The sequence below is a fragment of the Bombina bombina genome, chromosome 3 (assembly GCF_027579735.1).
Source record: "Bombina bombina isolate aBomBom1 chromosome 3, aBomBom1.pri, whole genome shotgun sequence".
In the NCBI taxonomy this organism is placed as follows: Eukaryota; Metazoa; Chordata; class Amphibia; order Anura; family Bombinatoridae; genus Bombina; species Bombina bombina.
This window is the reverse complement of record NC_069501.1, coordinates 1,119,450,529-1,119,471,228: the sequence shown is the minus strand read 5'-3', so window position 1 is coordinate 1,119,471,228 and position 20,700 is coordinate 1,119,450,529. Positions and strand designations below refer to the sequence as shown.

The window sequence follows — 20,700 nt, the reverse complement described above, 5'->3', positions numbered from 1 at the left end:
AACGTAATTTTTAGTAGGCTGGTAGGAGCTTAGGAATGTGCACATGTCTATGGTATCGGTGTTTGCAACATTGTTTATAGTAATGTAATATATAAATTACAAACACTGCTGCAAGGTGGCTAAAGACACATGCATGCTCCTGAACTCACCTTGTATTCCTCTTTAACAAAGGATACCAAGAGAACTAGGGGAAATTGATAATTGAAGTAAATTGTAAAGTTGTTTAAAATTGCGTATTCTATCCAATCCAATCCATTTAAGTTTGACTTTGCTGTCCTTTTTATTATTGGCTAAAATGTTAGCTGGGTGGTCCACGTATTAAAAAGGTTCTAGCGAGAAAACTGAAGCGTTTTTGTAGTACATTTGTATTTGCAAAAATGCTTCTAGTAGTGACAGCTTTTTACTCAGTAAAATGCTTCTAGTAGTAATAGCTTTTACTTAGCAAAATGCTTCTAGTAGTGATAGCTTTTACTCAGTAAACTGCTTCTAGTAGTAATAGCTTTTACTTAGCAAAATGCTTCTAGTAGTGATAGCTTTTACTTAGCAAAATGCTTCTAGTAGTGATAGCTTTTACTTAGCAAAATGCTTCTAGTAGTGATAGCTTTTACTCAGTAAACTGCTTCTAGTAGTGATAGCTTTTACTTAGCAAAATGCTTCTAGTAGTGATAGCTTTTACTTAGCAAAATGCTTCTAGTAGTGATAGCTTTTACTTAGCAAAATGCTTCTAGTAGTGATAGCTTTTACTTAGCAAAATGCTTCTAGTAGTAATAGCTTTTACTTAGCAAAATGCTTCTAGTAGTAATAGCTTTTACTTAGCAAAATGCTTCTAGTAGTAATAGCTTTTACTTAGCAAAATGCTTCTAGTAGTAATAGCTTTTACTTAGCAAAATGCTTCTAGTAGTGATAGCTTTTACTTAGCAAAATGCTTCTAGTAGTGATAGCTTTTACTTAGCAAAATGCTTCTAGTAGTGATAGCTTTTACTTAGCAAAATGCTTCTAGTAGTGATAGCTTTTACTTAGCAAAATGCTTCTAGTAGTGATAGCTTTTACTTAGCAAAATGCTTCTAGTAGTGATAGCTTTTACTTAGCAAAATGCTTCTAGTAGTGATAGCTTTTACTTAGCAAAATGCTTCTAGTAGTGATAGCTTTTACTTGGCAAAATGCTTCTAGTAGTGATAGCTTTTACTTGGCAAAATGCTTCTAGTAGTGATAGCTTTTACTTGGCAAAATGCTTCTAGTAGTGATAGCTTTTACTTGGCAAAATGCTTCTAGTAGTGATAGCTTTTACTTGGCAAAATGCTTCTAGTAGTGATAGCTTTTACTTAGCAAAATGCTTCTAGTAGTGATAGCTTTTACTTAGCAAAATGCTTCTAGTAGTGATAGCTTTTACTTAGCAAAATGCTTCTAGTAGTGATAGCTTTTACTTAGCAAAATGCTTCTAGTAGTGATAGCTTTTACTTAGCAAAATGCTTCTAGTAGTGATAGCTTTTACTTAGCAAAATGCTTCTAGTAGTAATAGCTTTTACTTAGCAAAATGCTTCTAGTAGTAATAGCTTTTACTTAGCAAAATGCTTCTAGTAGTAATAGCTTTTACTTAGCAAAATGCTTCTAGTAGTGATAGCTTTTACTTAGCAAAATGCTTCTAGTAGTGATAGCTTTTACTTAGCAAAATGCTTCTAGTAGTAATAGCTTTTACTTAGCAAAATGCTTCTAGTAGTAATAGCTTTTACTTAGCAAAATGCTTCTAGTAGTAATAGCTTTTACTTAGCAAAATGCTTCTAGTAGTAATAGCTTTTTACTCAGTAAAATGCTTCTAGTAGTAATAGCTTTTACTTAGCAAAATGCTTCTAGTAGTGATAGCTTTTTACTCGGTAAAATGCTTCTAGTAGAGGTGGTTAACCTGTAACTGTTTTCAAACCTAAAACTAAGAAAAATGCCCACGCCTATAGTAAAATGCCTGACTAATATGGAAACGTAAAATAAAGTTTGTTAGCATCATCAGAGTTCTGTACCATCTGACAGGTCTAGATTTTATTTCACATGAACTAAAGACACTTTATTTTGTTTTGCAGATCCTTCACAGTGCGAACTTATGGGAGAGCCTCACATGATGATGGAATATAAACTGGGTTTATTGTAATATCTGTAAAAAGAAAATAATAAATACAAATTAGGGAATTATTTTGTAATGGTCTAAGATACTTGGTTTGAAATTATTCTTTGTACTGTATGATCAAGTTATCCATACTTCCTTTTCCCAGTATGACATTTTACTTATTTTGTGTGTTGTAAAAACAAATGCAAACATATCATCTGCTGCCAAACACATTAAAAAGATTCTACAAAAACGGAAAAATTTAGTTTCTGTATGTTTCTGATTTGAATAGAAGTCCAGTAATCACACTGTTGATTAACAAAAAAAAATTCAAGTTGTAGTGTTGCTATTTTATATAGGACAAACCTTTCAATAAATACTTTTAAATTTAGCTGAAAATATAATAATAATAATATAAAAGATCTTTGTGGGAACGAAAACACTGAATATAGGGTCTTGAATAAGATTGGGGAGACAGGAATGATTTAAAAACAAACTGTTAGCTTAAAGAGAATATAGGAGTAAAAATTTAAAAACTTCTGATTCATATTAAATACAATGTACATATTTCCGTGGTGTCTGTTGAAACTTGGCCCTTATTCATGAGGACAAACTGAAGTAGATTTAGCAGCATGCAAGTGTATTGCGCACTATATGGCCGCAGTGTGCACGTATATTTGGCTTTAAATGGAAGCAGAGTATAGCAATGTTTTGCAAGCGGCCTGTAAAATGACGCTGCAACAGGGAGCATGGACAGCTCTGCCTTCACTTACTGCTACTCACTTTCTTTGGTATCTCCTATTCAGAGTTACATAGTGCTTAAGCAAACCAGCACATAAGAAAAATAGACGTAATAGAAAAAAAGTAAGCTTTGCTACGGATAGACAGGAATTCACAAATGAGGAAAGCTCTGCAACGGGGACTGATCTTTCTGCCTCAGATGGAAGCTCAGCCTCTGACTGGGAAGTTAGATCTATTGAACCAATGGCTAATATAGACTCAGCCACTAGTAGTGTCACACAGGAAGATGAAAACACTCCAGTTAGAAACACACAATCCATTAAATATAGAATTAGGAACTAGACCTAAAGAAAGAGTTCATATGGAGGTTTTTCAGGAGGCTTCGGATGCCCCAAAGGGAGGAGGACAGCAGACAATTTTGAAAGAACAGAAAAGTATAGAAAAGAAACAGGCGAGGTATCCCACAAGGGAGAACAAAAGCAATCGGAAATATGTCTAAATACAGTGATTAACTTATCCTCTTATAGTCTGAGTGAGACTGAATGTAAGGTGTTAAGTTATGGGTTAAATTTTTGCCCTTCCAGAGACTTTGTTCTTTTTCAAACCATCCTGGATATTAATAAATTTGTTCGATCCCTAACCTTGAAAAAACATTTCATTAAAGATCAACATGACACATATAATAGTAGACAACAAGTACAGGCTGCTGAAAGTTGGAAAATCAATGATCTTAGCTTTCAAGACCTCTGCACTCGCAGGGATCTTGAACAGCTTTTAACCGAAGATCTTAATTATCCACAAAATGAGCACCCTAAAGATAAACACACAGGGTTTAAGAGTAAGTCTAATTTTTACCCCTTACAATCCAGGGGTAAACAACTTGAACTTTTTCAGAAAAGGGTGGTAGAAGATCTAACTGAACTTAACAAATTTAAGACAGGAAATATATATAAGAATAAAAACAAAAGAAAACACAATGATCTAACAAGAAAAGAGAAAGATGCATTGGTATCTCTTGAAAAAAATGAGAACATCATTATTAAACGTGCGGACAAGGGCAGTAGTATTGTTGTCTGCGATACGTCCTGGTATATAGCAGAAGCTAAGAGACAGCTAGAAGATCCTAATGTATACAAAAAGGTCAGCTATAACCCACGTATTGACTTTCAAAAACAATTGTTTAAAATCCTCAATGAGGGTAAAAGAAATGGATTCATAGATACATCTACTTTTGATTATCTATATGTTGAATTTCCAAGAACAGCTGTGTTTTATCATCTACCCAAGACACACAAAGGCCTAGAAAACATTAAAGGAAGACCTATTGGGTCTGGTAATGGCTCTTTGTTAGAACACGTGTCTGAATGGGTAGATGATATACTACAGCCATATGTTCTTTCCCTCACTAGCTATGTTAGAGACACCATACATATTGTAAATATCTTCAATGACTGAGTGGAAAGAAAGCTATAGCTGGCTCACAGTAGATGCTATTTCGTTGTACTCTTCAATCCCCCATTCTATTTGGCTACAGGCTATTGAATATTATCTAGATAAAGACAACAAACTAGAGGATGCCTTTAAGAAATATGCGTTAAAAATTATTAAATTTTTGCTTGAACATAATAGCTTTACATTTGAGAATGATCACTATATACAAAAACAAGGAACCGCGATGGGGGCGAAGTTTGCGCCCTCATACGCAAATCTGGTTATGGGTTGGCTGGAGGAAACATCCATATACAGTGACACTAATCCTTTCCATAAATGCATAATTTACTATAAGAGATTTATAGATGATCTTGTGTTGATATGGGAAGCAGACGAGAATACAGCAAATGAATTCCTTAATTATCTTAATACTAATCAAATGGGTCTGAGTTTCACAAAAGAGTGGAATGAAACAAAAATTAACTTCCTTGACATTACGCTGTTAGGTGAAGCTGAGCATAATTGCGTAAATACCACTTTATATCGTAAACCCATTGCTGGTAATGCATTACTGTATGCTACAAGTAGTCATCCAAAACATGTCTTTAAAGGCATCATTAAGGGACAAATGATGCGAGTTAAACGTAACTGCTCTAAAAACATTGATTATGTCAGAGAAAGTACTGAAATAGTAAATCGTTTTACAGCTAGAGGTTACCACAAAAATGAGGTGCTTAAAATCAAAAGGGAAGTAGATAAATATAAGAGAGAAGATCTATTGCAAAACAAAAAGAGAAAAAGACAGACCTACATTCATCACTAAATATTCTAATCAGTACAATGACATATGTAGCATTCTGAAAAAATATCTCCCTATTCTTTATGGAGATGAAACTTTAAAAGAGATTATTGGAGATGGATGTAGATTTGTTTACACTAAAAATAATACCCTACCTAACACACTTTCACCAAGCATGTTAAGAAATACTCAAGTACACACTAATCCTAGTTCTTGGCTCCAACATAATGGTAGCTTTAAATGTGGCAGCAGTCGCTGTAAAGCATGCGAGTTTCATAATGTAACGAGCACATTTACCTCATATGTAACTGGAGAAACCTTTAACATACAGGGCTGCTTGAATTGTAGCTTTTCTTTTGTAATATATCTGGCAGAATGCAAACTTTGCAAGAGTCAATATGTAGGACTCACTACTCGTGATGTGAGAACTCGTATTAGAGAGCATCTAGGGGATATTAGAAATAAAATCCCCTGCTCTGAACTAAGCAGACATTCTATAGAGATCCATGATCAATCAGTAAAATTCTTTAGCTGGAACATAATTGAAGCTATAAAAACCCCTATAAGAGGAGGAAATAGGTCTCAGATTCTAGGAAGACAAGAGGTATATTGGATATTTACAGGCCCATTTATCAAAGGGCTTGCGGACCTGATCCGACACTGCGGATCAGGTCCGCAAGACCTCGCTAAATGCGGAGAGCAATACGCTCTCCGCATTTAACATTGCACCAGCAGCTCACAAGAGCTGCTGGTGCAACGCCGCCCCCTGCTGACTCGCGGCCAATCGGCCGCCAGCAGGGAGCTGTCAATCAACCCGATCGGGTTGATGTCCGGCGATTCCTGTCCGCCTGTTCAGAGCAGGCGGACAGGGTTATGGAGCAGCGGTCTTTAGACCGCTGCTTCATAAGTTGTGTTTCTGGCGAGTCTGAAGACTCGCCAGAAACACGGCCCTTCAAGCTCCGTACGGAGCTTGATAAATGGGCCTGTTAGACTCAGAACTCAGGTCCCTGATGGGTTTAATTCTGAGTTTGACCTTATACATTTCTGGGAATAAGGATACCATATATCTATACCTAAATCCTATATTGTCTATAACCATATTTGTTCCTTTATCCCAGCTATAGTCAGTACAGTTATAACACATATTTTGATACCTTTCATCATGTTCTTTCATTGATTTGGAGTAGATGCTCTTTTTTTAGTAACAATGTCAGCTATAAGTAGTTTAATATGCAACCATTGCCTCCATAGTGTATTTAAAATAATTTAATATGGTTAAAATATTATGTTTCATTAACAAAGAAGAGATACTTAAGATGTTTGATTATTTCTCTCTTATAAAGCGATTTATATATCCATTTTATTGTTTTAATAAATATTACACTGGCTTTGGTATAAATACTTCAATATAGCTTAATGATTATATAAAAGCATGCCTATATATGTATATACATCAATGAATAAGAAATTGGATGGGACTAAAAATATTCATAAATATGTCAGTATCTGAAATTTGTATATATAAGAATGTGCATATCTATCTATAATTATTTTTTTGCAAAGATACATAAAGTAAAACTTTTTGTATTAGGCTGTTCTAAAACAGCTTTAAACTGTATTAATTAACTGCCTTCCGTAGTATCCCTGTATCATTGTAGTTTCCAATATGCTAACTAATTGAACAGCTGTTTAAGATTTAACAAGTGATTAGTGACGTATATAAGGACAAATTAATGTACACTTGGTATAGTCTATGATTACGGCAACAGCTAGCCGAAACGCGTTAGGCTGATCTTTTCATTCATTTTATGTCTTTTTATTTATTTTTTTGCTGTTCTTAATGTTTAAATAAAGGTAATCATTTTTTCATTTACCTCTTGGGACTATTGCATATTTTTTCTTTACATTACATAGTGCTTCCTACTGTACAGCGGTCATGTTCGCTAACTTTGTTTACTGTAGTGTGGCTGAAGCTGCATCACTCTAAAGCTACATTTACAGGTTGCTAGTATAAACTTGTGCTCCTAAGCATACTTCTATGTCTTTATTCAGAAGGGCCAAGACAGAGAGAGAGTGAATTGTATAGAATGCCTTAAACCTCCAGGCAATGTATCAAATAACTAATCTGTACACATTTCCTAAACATTCAGTAGAATACTGAGTTTGTTTTAGGCAGTGTGCAAATCTGAATCTACCAAGCAAATTAAATAGATTTTGCCTTATTCAGAGATCAAGAATTTAACCTGCAAATGAAACTTATTTTGACACACATTTTATTGCATCATTTAGGAGCATCAACAATTAAGCTATCAAAAAAAATATGAATGTATGTTGCTACAGTGTTTCATTGTCATCAATTCATTTTCCAGGAATTACATTTTGAATGCAATGCCCCTTTAACTATCGCAACAATAAAATGTGAATTAGTGGTGAACCCCCTTATTAATACTGTGTAAAAAACATTCTGCCCTCATCTTGAGAAGCGGTATTCTTTAGAAGTCTAAAATAATGCAATGTTCATCAGAATATGTTTTGTTGAGTTAAGATTTTGTTAAAATGTTTTCATCTGAGAAGACTGAAATGAAAAATCTTCTGATGAACATTGCATCTTTACTTTAGGTTTTAGATACCAAGTTTGTTTATCAAATTTGTATTCGTCTTTTCTATTCTATTTGAAATGAGTTTGGGATTCAATTAGTTTATAAAGTTTCCCCCGTGAATCACATATTGGCTATATATAGCCAATAGAAGCTGTATGAACTACACCACTGTTTTTTACTCTCTGTATACAATAACAAAGGTGTCAGTATAGACACCAAAACTTTTGGATTATATGGATTTTAATCTGATTTATTAAAGGTGAAGTTTTTTATCTTGCTAAAACTGGTGAGTGCTGTGTCTATCTCCCTCTGGATTTTTGTATTGCCTTTCACATATTATGCACCCCGGTAGATGCAATATTGTTTAAGTGAGTGCACATTACAGAAGCTTTTTTGGATAGCATTACTGTGTAGCACCCTTCTCATTCATTTGACTTCACATTAAACTTTGTGTTCAAATTAGAAAAAAAGCAGTGTTTGTGGCTTGTGAACAGCCTGGCTGAGACTAGTGTCTCCATTTTGATTTTAAGGATTTTTTTCTGACATAGACTGTCAATTGGTATTTGCACTCTATTACCATCTATTGTGCGTAAAGATACCATCGGCTCATCAAAAACACAGGGTTCATCTATGGGGGATCCTTTTTATGTTCACTGACAAAGATGCAGAATGCCTCAGGGTTGTTACTGGCATCTGTGAGGTGAGATCCCCTTAGATGTATATCATAAATTGTTAAATCTACAGAAATGAGAGCAAGACAATCACGTGCATACCGTTTACCTTTGCAATTATCATAAAAACAGGTAAATACATAGAGGGTTTTGCATAAAAAATGTACCAACAGTGGGGAGGTGTAATCCTGACTTTTGCAGGAGATGGTGTTAAATACTGAACAAATGCTCCTATGATCTGATTTTGTTAGTCATAGAGGAAACCAATAGGCTATGTGGTCTTATTAAAGTTGAGATAAGTGAACTGAAACAAAGGAGTTACCATGTGCTTACTAATGATTCCACTGAGGATTGGATTAAAAACGTCACAGGTCACCAAATATACAGTAAATTTGATTTACTTAAAGGGACGGTCTACACCAGAATTTTTATTGTTTAAAAAGATAGATAATCCCTTTATTACCCATTCCCTAGTTTTTCACAACCAACACAGTTATATTAATACACTTTTTACCTCCGTGATTACCTTGTATCAAAACCTCTGCAAATTGCCCCCTTATTTCAATTCTTTTGATAGACATTCATTTTAGCCAATTAGAGCTGGCTTGCCTGAACTCCACGTGCATGAGCACTGTGTTATCTATATGACACACATGAACTAACACCCTCTAGTGGTGAAAAACTGTCAAAATGCCCTGAGAGAAGGGGCGGTCTTCAAGGGCTTAGAAAATAGCATATGAACCTCCTAGGTCTAGCTTTCAACTAAGAATACCAAGAGATCAAAGCAAATTGGGGATAAAAGTAAATTGGAAAATTGTTTAAAATTACATTCTCTATCTGAATCATGAAAGTTTATTTTGCACTACACTGTCCCCTTAACTTTAAAAATAAGAAACTAGCCACAGTTGAAACGGATTATTGTTGAAAAACGTTTGTACTGTTTTTTGTATGGTAAAAATTATGACTCTTAAACACTTTTTTCAGATGTAGAAGGCCTCTTAGGTTTAAACAGAATTTGGATACAGTAGACGGCAGTGGTGGTGACTCCTCTGAGGGTGAACCACTTTCTTCACCTGAAGGTCATTCATCTAGTGTTCCTTCAGAGGGAGTTATCACATGCTCAGCAGGCAAGCCCCCTTTACCAGTAAGATGCAAAGGCGTTTACATGTCAGGAGGGCAGGGTACAAGAAAAAAAGTTTCAAAGAAAAAATAGACATTGTCTACCATTTGAGTGATTAAGTGTTATCTAGTGATGAACATAAACTGTGGATTGTCCTTTATCCCTACTCCTAAAGCTGACAATTTTCAAGTAAATGTTGATATTTACAAATTGCAGCGTCAGCTTAGATTGAAATTTTTTATTTTATTTTTATGGACAGTCCAATCCAACAATTTTTAAAGAAAAGTCTGTTTGATCCTCTTATTTGCCGTCCTTCCATTGATAGTCTTTCATGTATGCTCATCACTGATTGTGAAAAGGCTGATACAAATGTACCTTATCCGAATTTGTCTAAAGGCGAACAAGCGGCTCTAAAGAGCCTACAGGACAATACCTCAATCATCATTTGTCCTGCAGATAAGGGGAGATCTATTGTGGTCCTCAATTATACTGATTACAAAAAGGAAGCCATTAGACAACTCTCTTATGGGTCAGTTTACCAAACTAAGAGGCAATCCCACTCACATTTTCAAAAAACAGCTTTACAATGTTCTAAAATTGGGCTTTGAGGCTGGTATGATTGATAGCCATGAATTTGGGTACATGATGGTTCGCTATCCAGTGGTTCCTGTTTTTATATCTTCTACCGAAGATTCACAAATCTCTGGTGAACCCTTCTGGCAGATGAATAGAGTCTGCCAGAAACTTTTTTTTTTATTTTAAAGTAGTTGAATACAATGGTTATCTCCAACCGGTTGTAAAATCTTTCTTTTCTTTTGGATTCTTCTACCCTCCTGAGAAGGTTAAAGTATGCTATATGGCTGAGCAGTGATGACATCCTTGTAACCATGGATGTGGACAGCCTATACAAGGTTATTCCACATGCCAGTGGTATTGAAGCGGTGAGGAATATGACATGTACATCTTCTGCATATGTGGGTCTCCCAATTGAATTTTAATTGGAGATATTAAATGTTTGCTTGGAGAAGAATTACTTCAAGTTTGAGTTTGATTATTTTCTCCAAATAGCCAGAACGGCTATGGGCTCCAACATGGCTCCCACATATGCGAATCTGTACATGCTCTGGTATGAAACATTTATCATGAAGCCCGTCTTGAACTCCAACATTACATTTTACACTAGATACATAGACTATGTATTTTTGGTTTGGGGTGGCACCAAACAGGCTCTCATTGAATGGATTGGAGAGGTGAATAAACTTGATTCTCCTATTAGATTTAAATATGAATACAGCAGAGATGAGAATCACTTTTTAGATCTTAATATTAGCAAAGTGGCAGATGATGGTGGGCATACATTTTGTAATTCTCTATATACTAAGCCTACCGATAGGAACTCTCTTCTCCTAGCTAATAGCTATCATCGTTCACATCAAAAAACGGTTGTCACTTCTCAGCTCACAAGAGTCATACATAACACCTTGGACAGCACCAGACACTTACAGGAAAAAGCCATGAGAGAGAAACTATTGGAAAGGGGGTATGATACCAAGTTGGTCGACACTGGTATGCATAAACTACATACTATGTATCAGAAACAACTGCTAAACAAGCAGGGTGACAAAAGAATGCCCAAGGAGGCTATCAACTTTGTGACCACTTTCACTCCTCCATAAGACACTGGAGATGTCGATTACTAAAAATTGGGACATTATCAAGTCTGATAAGATGCTACCTTTCCGAAACATGGAGGCTCCACAAATGGTGTATCGAAGAGCTCCCAATCTTTGTGATATGCTAGTACGCAATGATCCAATAGGATGTTGTCAACAATAAAAAATCACGTGGTTACAAGACAGGAGGAATTTGGGTTGCTTTAAAAGGACACTGAACCCAAATTTTTTCTTTCGTGATTCAGATAGAGCATGCAATTTTAAGCAACTTTCTAATTTACTCCTATTATCACATATTCTTCATTCTCTTGGTATCTTTGTTTGAAAAGCAAGAAGTTAAGTTTAGATGCCCCATTTTTGGAGAACAACCTGGGTTGTTCTTGGTGATTGGTGGATAAATTCACCCACCAATAAACAAGTGCTGTCCTGTGTCTGAACCAAAAATTGTCTGGTTCCTTCGCTTAGATGCCTTCTTTTTTTAAATAAAGATAGCAAGAGAACGAAGAAAATTTGATAATAGAAGTAAATTAGAAAGTTGCTTAAAATTGCATGCTCTGAATCGTGAAATAAAAAAAATTGGGTTCAGTGTCCCTTTAAATGTGCACCTGCAACAGCATAATCTCCGGCTCCAGGTTTCACCACCCTCAGAGTGGTAAGAGCTATAAGATTAAGCATAATCTTACATGCACCAGTGCATTTGTCATTTACATCCTACACTGTCCTTGTCCCCTGGTATATGTCGGTAAAACAAAAACATCCTTACATGAGAGGATGGCCAATCATCGTTGTGCCATAAGGGTATGCGATTGACAAAGGAACCTCGGATCAGCCTGTGGAGCGACATTTCACACAGGCGGGACATTCAGTTGCTAGCATGAGGACAATGCTTATAGATCATGTTCCACCCATGATCAGAGGGGGAGATAGACACAGGAAGTTGTTACAAACAGAGACAAGGTGGATTTATCACTTGGACACCGTAATTCCTAAGGGACTTAATGCACAACTGGACTACAGTGTATTCCTTTGATTCCTTAGTTGTCTCTCTTGGATCTAACTCTCTACACTGGACTCTAGTTGGGACTTTTTCTTACTATTATATTGTGTACTTACCTGGGACTGATTGATTATAAATTGATCTGAATTGAATAATAACATCAACAAGTATCCCTATGGTGCTGTCCTAAATCACATATAGTTCATACCATACTCCTTGGGAAAGGAAGTGTTAATTAGCTCTTGACATCTCTTTTTTTCATTTTAGTCTTTATATTTGATTAGTTGTTATTTCTAATGCGGTAAACTGATATATTGAAGGACATTAATGTCCTCAGTAACCTATATGTAGTTGCACGATCTCGCTATGTGACAGCCTTCCCTATGCAGCAGTCTGTTCTTGTTATGCTGACGTCTGCAAATTGGCCATGCAGTGTTTTGCCTATTGATTAATGGGAGGTGTGACGTGCCGTGTCATCGGCCGCAGCATAGCGTGAACACGTAACTCACATATTGGGTATATATAGCCAACAGAAGCTGTACGAACTACACTGCTGTCTTTTAATCTCTGTATACATTGACAATGGGGTCAGTATGCACTCCAAAACGTTTGCATTATATGGATTTTAATCTGATTTATTAAAGGTGAAGTTTTATCTTGCTAAAACCGGTCAGTGCTGTGTCTATCTCCCTCTGGATTTTTGTATTGCCTTTCACATATTATGCACCCCGGTAGATGAGATATTGTTTGAGTGCACATTACAGATGTATGTGTATGTGTGTATATATGTATGTATGTATGTATGTATGTATATATATATATATATATATATATATATAATTTTTTTTATTTTTCTCTCTATATCAGCACATGGAGGACACTCTCTGGAACTTGAACCAGCAATTTGTAATAAAAAGTTATAATAAAAATTGTTGCAAGACAACAAAAAGTATCAGTGCACATCCAACCACTTAAGTCCACTCTTTCATGGCATATTTGTATATGCTTCTGTCTGTCAAATATACTTACATAGCTTCTAATAAGATTGGGATAAACATCTCACAATAATATTGGCTTATATTTGAGCTGCAAAAACAAATATACTTCTATCTGCTAAATATACTTACATAGTTCAAATAAAATTGGGATTAACATCTCTCAATAATATTGACTTATATTTATGCTGCAAAAAATTGCCTGTTAAATTTGCTTTTAAATTTAAATAAAAACTTCTGTCTGCTAAATATACTTACATAGTTCAAATAAAATTGGGATAAACATCTCACAATAATATTGACATATTTATGCTGCAAAAACTTGCCTGTTTAAATTTAAATAAAATAGCGATCTTAGTGAGACAATATGATCATATTCTGCTAAGCCAGTCACCACTTACAAGGTGTCCCATTTTCTTTAAATTTAAACAGGCAATTTTTTGCAGCATAAATATGTCAATATTATTGTGAGATGTTTATCCCAATTTTATTTGAACTATGTAAGTATATTTAGCAGACAGAAGTTTTTATTTAAATTTAAAAGCATATTTAACAGGCAATTTTTTGCAGCATAAATATAAGCCAATATTATTGTGAGATGTTTATCCCAATCTTATTAGAAGCTATGTAAGTATATTTGACAGACAGAAGCATATACAAATATGCCATGAAAGAGTGGACTTAAGTGGTTGGATGTGCACCGATACTTTTTGTTGTCTTGTAATTGTTTTGGTCACTTCGGTAGCACTCCCACAATATGTGTGCTAAGATCAAACAGTCCTTTTGTGGTGTGCTTAACCAAAAAAACCATTTGTTGTATAATAAAAATTGTTGGTCTCCTGTCTGTGTGTATGTGTGTGTATATGTAAGTTATAGCGCACTGTCACCTACAGGTCATCTGCCAAGGTGCCAACAGGTAAATACAAGGAATGAAAGGAGGTACTAACTGGTCTTTGTCTGAGGAAGGGGAGAGTTTCCCCGAAACGTCTCGGACTAAAATCACTTTTTAAAAAAAAAAAAAAAAAAAAAGACCAGTGAGTGATTTTTATTTTGCTTGTGGGCTTTGCATCTAGGCTGGTCTGTGGTTAACTGCCTGAGTTGCTGGAAGTGCTAGTGATTACCCAGGGCTGTGCGATTTTCAATGGGATGGGTACCCAAATCCAGATTGAGGGTGCAGTCTATTTGTGTTTTGTATGTGTCTAGAGAAATTACAAAAGACTTGTGTCACCCTTGTTTGTATCTTGGTCTGTATGATTTAAAGCATGCATTTTATGACTAGGTTAGGGACCCAGGGAGGAAGAAACATTGTGTTCCTTGGCTTAAACCATTTAGCCAAATACGGTAACTCTTCCATTTTGCTTTTAATCTAGCTTTGTGCTTGCAAGAGAGCGCCAGACTTTTGGTATGTGCTGTATGTGTGTTTGCTTTTACACAACTACGTAGCCAAATGTATGTGGACATCTGACCATCACACCTATGTGTGCTTGTTGCAAATACCGTTCCAAAACCATGGGCATTATAGAATTGGCCCATGTGTGGCTAACAGCTCTCACTCTACTGGGAATGCTTTCCACAAGATTTTTGGAGTGTGTCTATGGGTATTTGTGCCAATTCAGCCAGAATAGCATTTGTCGGGCAGTGATGTCTGGCTCACAATCGGCGTTCCAATTCAAGTAACACCTAACTCCGCAAACCATGTCGTCATGGTCCTCGCTGTGAACAGGAGCGGGCCTTTCCCAAACTGCCATAAGGTTTTAAAGCATCCAATTGTCTAAAATGTCTTTTGTGTACTGTTAAATTAAGATGAACTATCTTTGGCACTAAGTGGCCTAGCCCAAATCCTAAAAAAACTAAATTTATGCTTACCTGATAAATGTATTTCTTTCTGGGCATGGAATGTCCACGACTTCATTCCAATTACTGGTCGGATATTCAACTCCTGGCCAGCACGAGGAGGCAAAGTGTAACTTCCCTTACCCAAAATTCCCAGTCATTCAGCCGAAGGAAAATAGAAACACAAGGGTATAGAGGTGCCTGAGGTTTACAAAAAAAAAAAGCCAATTGAAAGAGGTGCGGGGTCGTGGACTCTCCATGCCCGGAAAGAAAGAAATTTATCATGTAAGCATAATTTTTTTCTTTCCTATGGCATGGAGAGTCCACAACTTCATTCCAATTACTAGTGGGAACCAATACCCAAGCTAGAGGACACATAATGAAAAGGGAGCCTCAGCCGAGGCAAAAGTATCAAATTTGTAGAGTTTGGAAAAAGTATGCAAAGAGGACCATGTGGCCGCCTTGCAAATCTGTTTCACAGAAGCTTAATTTTTTAAAGCCCAGGAAGAGGAGACAGCCCTAGTGAAATGAGTCGTAATTCTCTCAGGATGCTGCTGTTCAGTTTTGTCATAAGCTAAACGGATAACACTTCTTAACCAGATGGAAAGGGTAGTAGAAGGGGACTTCTGACCTTTACGTTTGCCAGAGAAAACAACAAACAGGGCAGAAGATTGACGAAAATCTTTAGTTGCTTGAAGGTAAAATTTTAGAGTACGCACATCATCCAGGTTATGCAAAAGACGTTCCTTATGGGAAGAAGGATTAGGACATAAAGAAGGAACAACAATTTCCTGATTAATGTATCAATCTGACACAAACTTAGGGAGAAACCCCAACTTAGTACGAAGGACTGCCTTATCTGCATGAAAAATAAGGTACAGGGAATCACACTGCAGAGCAGAAAGCTCAGAAACTCTGCGAGAGGAAGAAATAGCAAGAAACAACAAAACCTTCCAAGACAACAATGTAATATCAACAGAATGCATCAGCTCAAACGGAGCCTGCTGCAAAACTTTAAGAACAAGTTTAAGACCCCAAGGAGGAGCAATATGTTTAAACGCAGGCCTGATTCTGACCAAGGCCTGAACAAAAGCTTGAACATCTGGCAAATCAGCCAGACGTTTGTGCAAAAGGATAGACAGTGCATAAATCTGACCTTTCAGAGTACTGACTGACAAATTAGGTCATCCTGAAGAAAGGATAAAATGCAGGGAATCCTCACCCAGCTCCAGGAGAAACCCTTAGATTCGCACCAATAAAGGTATTTACGCCATACCTTATGGTAAATCTTGCGAGTAACAGGTTTAGAAGCCTGAAGCATGGTATCAATGACCGCCTCAGAAAAACCATGTCTAGTCAAAACTAGGCGTTCAATCTCCAAGCAGTAAGTTTCAGAGAATCTAGATTTGGATGGAGAAAGAGACCCTGAAGTAAAAGGTCCTTCCTCAGAGTAACCTCCAAGGTGGAAGAGCTGACATCTTCACCAGATCTGCAAACTAGATCCTGCGAGGCCATGCAGGAGCCATTAGAATTACAGATGCTCTCTCCTGTTTGATACAAGCAATGACTCATGGAAGGAGAGCAAACAGAGGAAACAGGTATGCCAGAGAGAAGATCCAAGGAACTGCTAGAGCGTCTATCAGAGCGGCCTGAGGATCTCTTGACCTTGAATCATTCCTTGGAAGTTTGGCGTTTTGACGAGACGCCATCAGATCCAAATCTGGAACCCCCCACGTGAAGGTTATATTTGAGAACACTTCCGGATGGAGAGCCCACTCTCCGGGATGAAAGGTCTATATGCTAAGAAAATCTGCATCCCAGTTGTCCACTCCAGGAATGTGGATGGCAGAAGACAATCGTGAGCTTCTGCCCACTGCAAAATGTGAGTCACCTCCTTCATTGCTAAGGAACTTCGAGTTCCCCCCTGATTGTTGATGTAAGTCAACGTGGTGGTGCTGTCCGACTGGAATCTGATAAACTGGACTAAAGATAATTGGGGCCAAGCTGTGAAGGCATTGAATATTGCTCTAAACTCTAAGATGTTTATAGGAAGAGAGGACTCCTCCCAAGTCCATAGGCCCTGAGCATTTAATGAGCCCCAAACTGCTCCCTAGCCTAACAGGCTGGCGTCTGTGGTCTCAATCACCCAGGATGGTCTTAGGAAGCAAGTTCCCCCGAGACAGATGGTCCTGTGAAATCCACCACAAGAGAGAATCTCTTGTTAGGGGATCCAGATCTATCCTCTGCGATAGATCTGAATGGTCTCCGTTCCAATGACTGAGCATGCATAGTTGCAGAGGTCTCAGATGGAACAGAGCAAAAGGTACGATGTTCATGGAAGCCAACATCAGCCCAATAACCTCAATGCATTGAGCCACTGATGGACGAATAACAGACTGGAGAGAAAGGTAAGAAGCTTGGATTTTCTGACATCCGTCAGGAAAACCTTCATGGACAGGGAATTTATGATTGCCCCTAAGAAACAAACCCTTGTAGCTGGAACAATGGAACTCTCTTCCAGATTCACTTTCCATCCGTGGGAACGAAAAAAACACAACAACATCTCTGTATGAGATTTTGTTAGTTGAGAAGAGGACGCCTGAACTAAGATTCAGATAAGGTGCCACCGCTATTCCCTGAGATCTGACCACAGCCAAGAGAGCTCCCAGAACTTTTGTGAATATTCTGGGAGCTGTAGCAAGACCAAAAGGAAGGGCAACTAACTGGAAGTGCTTTTCCAGGAAGGCAAACCTCAGAAACTGGTGATGATCCCTGTAAATGGGAACATGAAGATAAGCGTCCTTTGGGTCTATGGTCGTCATAAACTGACCTTCCTGAACCAATGGAAGAATGGAATGAATAGTTTCCATCTTGAAGGACGGAACCCTGAGAAATTTGTTGAGGCACTTAAGGTCTAAAATGGGACAAAAAGTTCACTCCTTTTTGGGAACCATAAACAGATTTGAATAGAATCCTTGACCCTGTTCCTCTATAGGAACTGGAACAATTACTCCCAGGGCGAATAGATCCTCTACGCAGTTTAAGAAGGCCTCCCTCTTTGCCTGATTTGGGGGATAGTCTTGACAGGAGAAATCTTCCCCTTGGAGGGCAAGACTTGAATCCTATTCTGTAACCCTGGGATACTATGTCCACAACTCAAGGATCTGGGACATCGCATATCCAAGCTTGTTGAAAAATAGAAAGCCTGCCCCCCACTTGATCCAAAATAAGATCGGGGGCAGATCCTTCATGCTGATTTAGAATAAGTGGAAGGCTTCTTGTTTGGCTTCCCCTTATTCCAAGGCTGATTGGACATCCATGATGTATTGTATTGCTTTGGTCTGGAAGAGGAGGAGGAAGACTTCTGTCCTTTAAAGTTATGAAAGGGAATGAAAGTTAGAATTCTGGCGACCCTTAGGTCTATTCTTCTTATCCTGAGGAAGGAAAGATCCTTTCCCACCCGTAATCTCGGAAATGATTTCTGCCAGACCAGGACCAAAAAAAGTTTTACCTTTATAAGGTAAAGACAAAAGCTGGGTCTTAAAAGTTACATCAGCCGACCAAAATTTTAACCACAGAGCTCTGCGAGCTAAAACAGCGAAGCTAGAAATCTCAGCTCCCAGTCTGATTACTTGCATATTAGCATCGCAGATAAAAGTATTGGCCAATTTAAGAGCCTTGATCCTATCTTGGATCTCTTCTATCGTAGTCTCTTCAGATATCAACTCAGAAAAAGCATTGCACCAATAAGATGCAGCACCCGCGACCGTAGCAATACTTGACACAGGTTGCCACTGTAATCCTTGATGGATTTACATCTTTTTCAAGTAAGCCTCTAGCTTTTTATCTATGGGGTCCTTGAAGGAACAACTATCCTCTATAGGAATAGTAGTTCTTTTAACCAGAGTAGAGATAGCTCCTTCTACCTTAGACACAGTGCGCCACGAGTCACGAATGGAGTCAGCGACAGGAAACATTTTTTTAAAAACAGGGGAAGGGGAAAAAGGAAGTAAAAAAAAAAAAATGGAACAGGAAAAACTTCCACAGATGATGGAGAATCATAAACTCTATTAAGTTTAGTTGACTTTTTAGAGTTGACAACAACAGAAGGTTCGGAGTCGTCCAAAGTAGCTAGAACAACCTCCTTCAGAAGTAACTGGAGGTGTTCAAGCTTTAATCTGAAATTAACTTCTTCAGATTCAGTAGAATTTTCCTCTATCATGTCAGAATCTGAGATCACACCATCAGAAGCTACTGACGTATCCTCCTCATCAGACACTTGGGAGAGGTTGACCAGTGCAGATTTAGAGGGATCAGAAGCTTTACTAGCAGAAATATGTCTAGATTTCCTCTTATGCTTGCCCAAAGTAGGGAAAGCAGATAAAGCTGCAGACACCGCAGCGGTTATTTGCACAGCAAAATCTCCTGGCAAATAAACTCCCCCAGCACTGCATGTGAAACTATCAGGGCTTGAGACGTCTGAGGAGAAAGCTGAGGCATATCATGAACAGCATTGTCCTGAGAGACATATGGCTCAGAAGAGAGTAATTTGTCTTTAAATTTCAAGGTCTTAGATAAGCATGTGGCGCAAAATTGAACAGTGGGAACAACCTGAGCCTCCAGACAAAGCAAACATTTGTCAAAAGAAATAGTTGTAATTTGGTCTGGGTCCATAATAATAAAGTTGATTCCCAATTCTTAAATATAAATTTTAATATTATTACCAATCCGGTGCATAAATCAGCCACAAACATTTTGCAGCAAAGAGAAAAAGAGTCTTGGTAATTTGAAATTTTTTACTGACTCCTCTATATCTCAGACTAGCTGAGGAGTCTTACCACACCAGGACTTCACTAGAAACTGCATAGAAGACACTCTTGCATCAGATCCGCTGTCAGAACTAACTATCAAGCTAGGCGAGCTGTTGAATAGATCCTGCTCGATCCAACTAGAGCCTACACAGAGTATGCAACGTGATCGCTTCACTGCCTATACTCACTCTGCTCTACTATGTTTAAAACCGAAGATCGGAGCATCATGTGAAAAGAAACTGCGCCACTGTAAAAGCGCACGTTTCTGACCGTCCTGAATAAAACAAAAATTGTAAGCACTAATAATAAAGTTGATTCCCTATCATCCCTTAAAATAAGACTGACAAATTCTTCTGCATAATAAATAATAATTCAAATCCTTATAACACTTCAGACCAGTCTCCTATAATTATTAAGTCTCATTAGGGCTTAAACAATTAACCCCTTAAGGTTCACATGCCAGTGCCTGGCCTGCCCAAATTGTTAACCCAAGCTAAGGTTAAAACTTGTCCCAGATGTTGATCCACTAGAGGTTAACCTTCAAAGTGCTGTCCTTCAATACCTAGAAGGCAAATGCACTTACCTGTGGATCAAGCTGCAGGGCAGGAACAGCTTCTTAGGTGTGATAGATACTTCACTCTCTATCAGGGACCTAAAGAAAAAGAAAGAACAGAGTAACCAACCCTGGCTTTCTATAAAGGGGTAGCAATAATTTTAGAAATAAAGCAAAGACAACCTTGCCTCATTCTAACTGCTAATAGCCACCATTACTCTTACTAAAGAGATTGACATGGACACAGCATAGTCCCAATCCTTGTTTGCAGGGAAAAGTACCCATAAAAGGATTAAATATCTTTAGACACCATCTACGCACATCCTCCATTGACAAAGGCAAAGAGAATGACTGGGGATTATGGGTAAGGAAAGTTACACT

At 37.6% G+C, this 20,700-nt stretch overlaps 1 protein-coding gene across 1 annotated transcript in view; it reads left to right on the top strand.

The window, feature by feature from the left end:
- Window positions 1-2,356, top strand: part of POMP (proteasome maturation protein) — a 40,865-nt gene extending 38,509 nt beyond the window's left edge. Inside the window, exon 6 of the mRNA XM_053708479.1 lies at window positions 2,073-2,356. Coding sequence (XP_053564454.1) covers window positions 2,073-2,140 — 68 coding nt within the window. The 3' untranslated portion in view covers window positions 2,141-2,356. The remainder of the gene's footprint in view (window positions 1-2,072) is intronic.
- The last annotated feature ends 18,344 nt before the right edge of the window (window positions 2,357-20,700 follow it).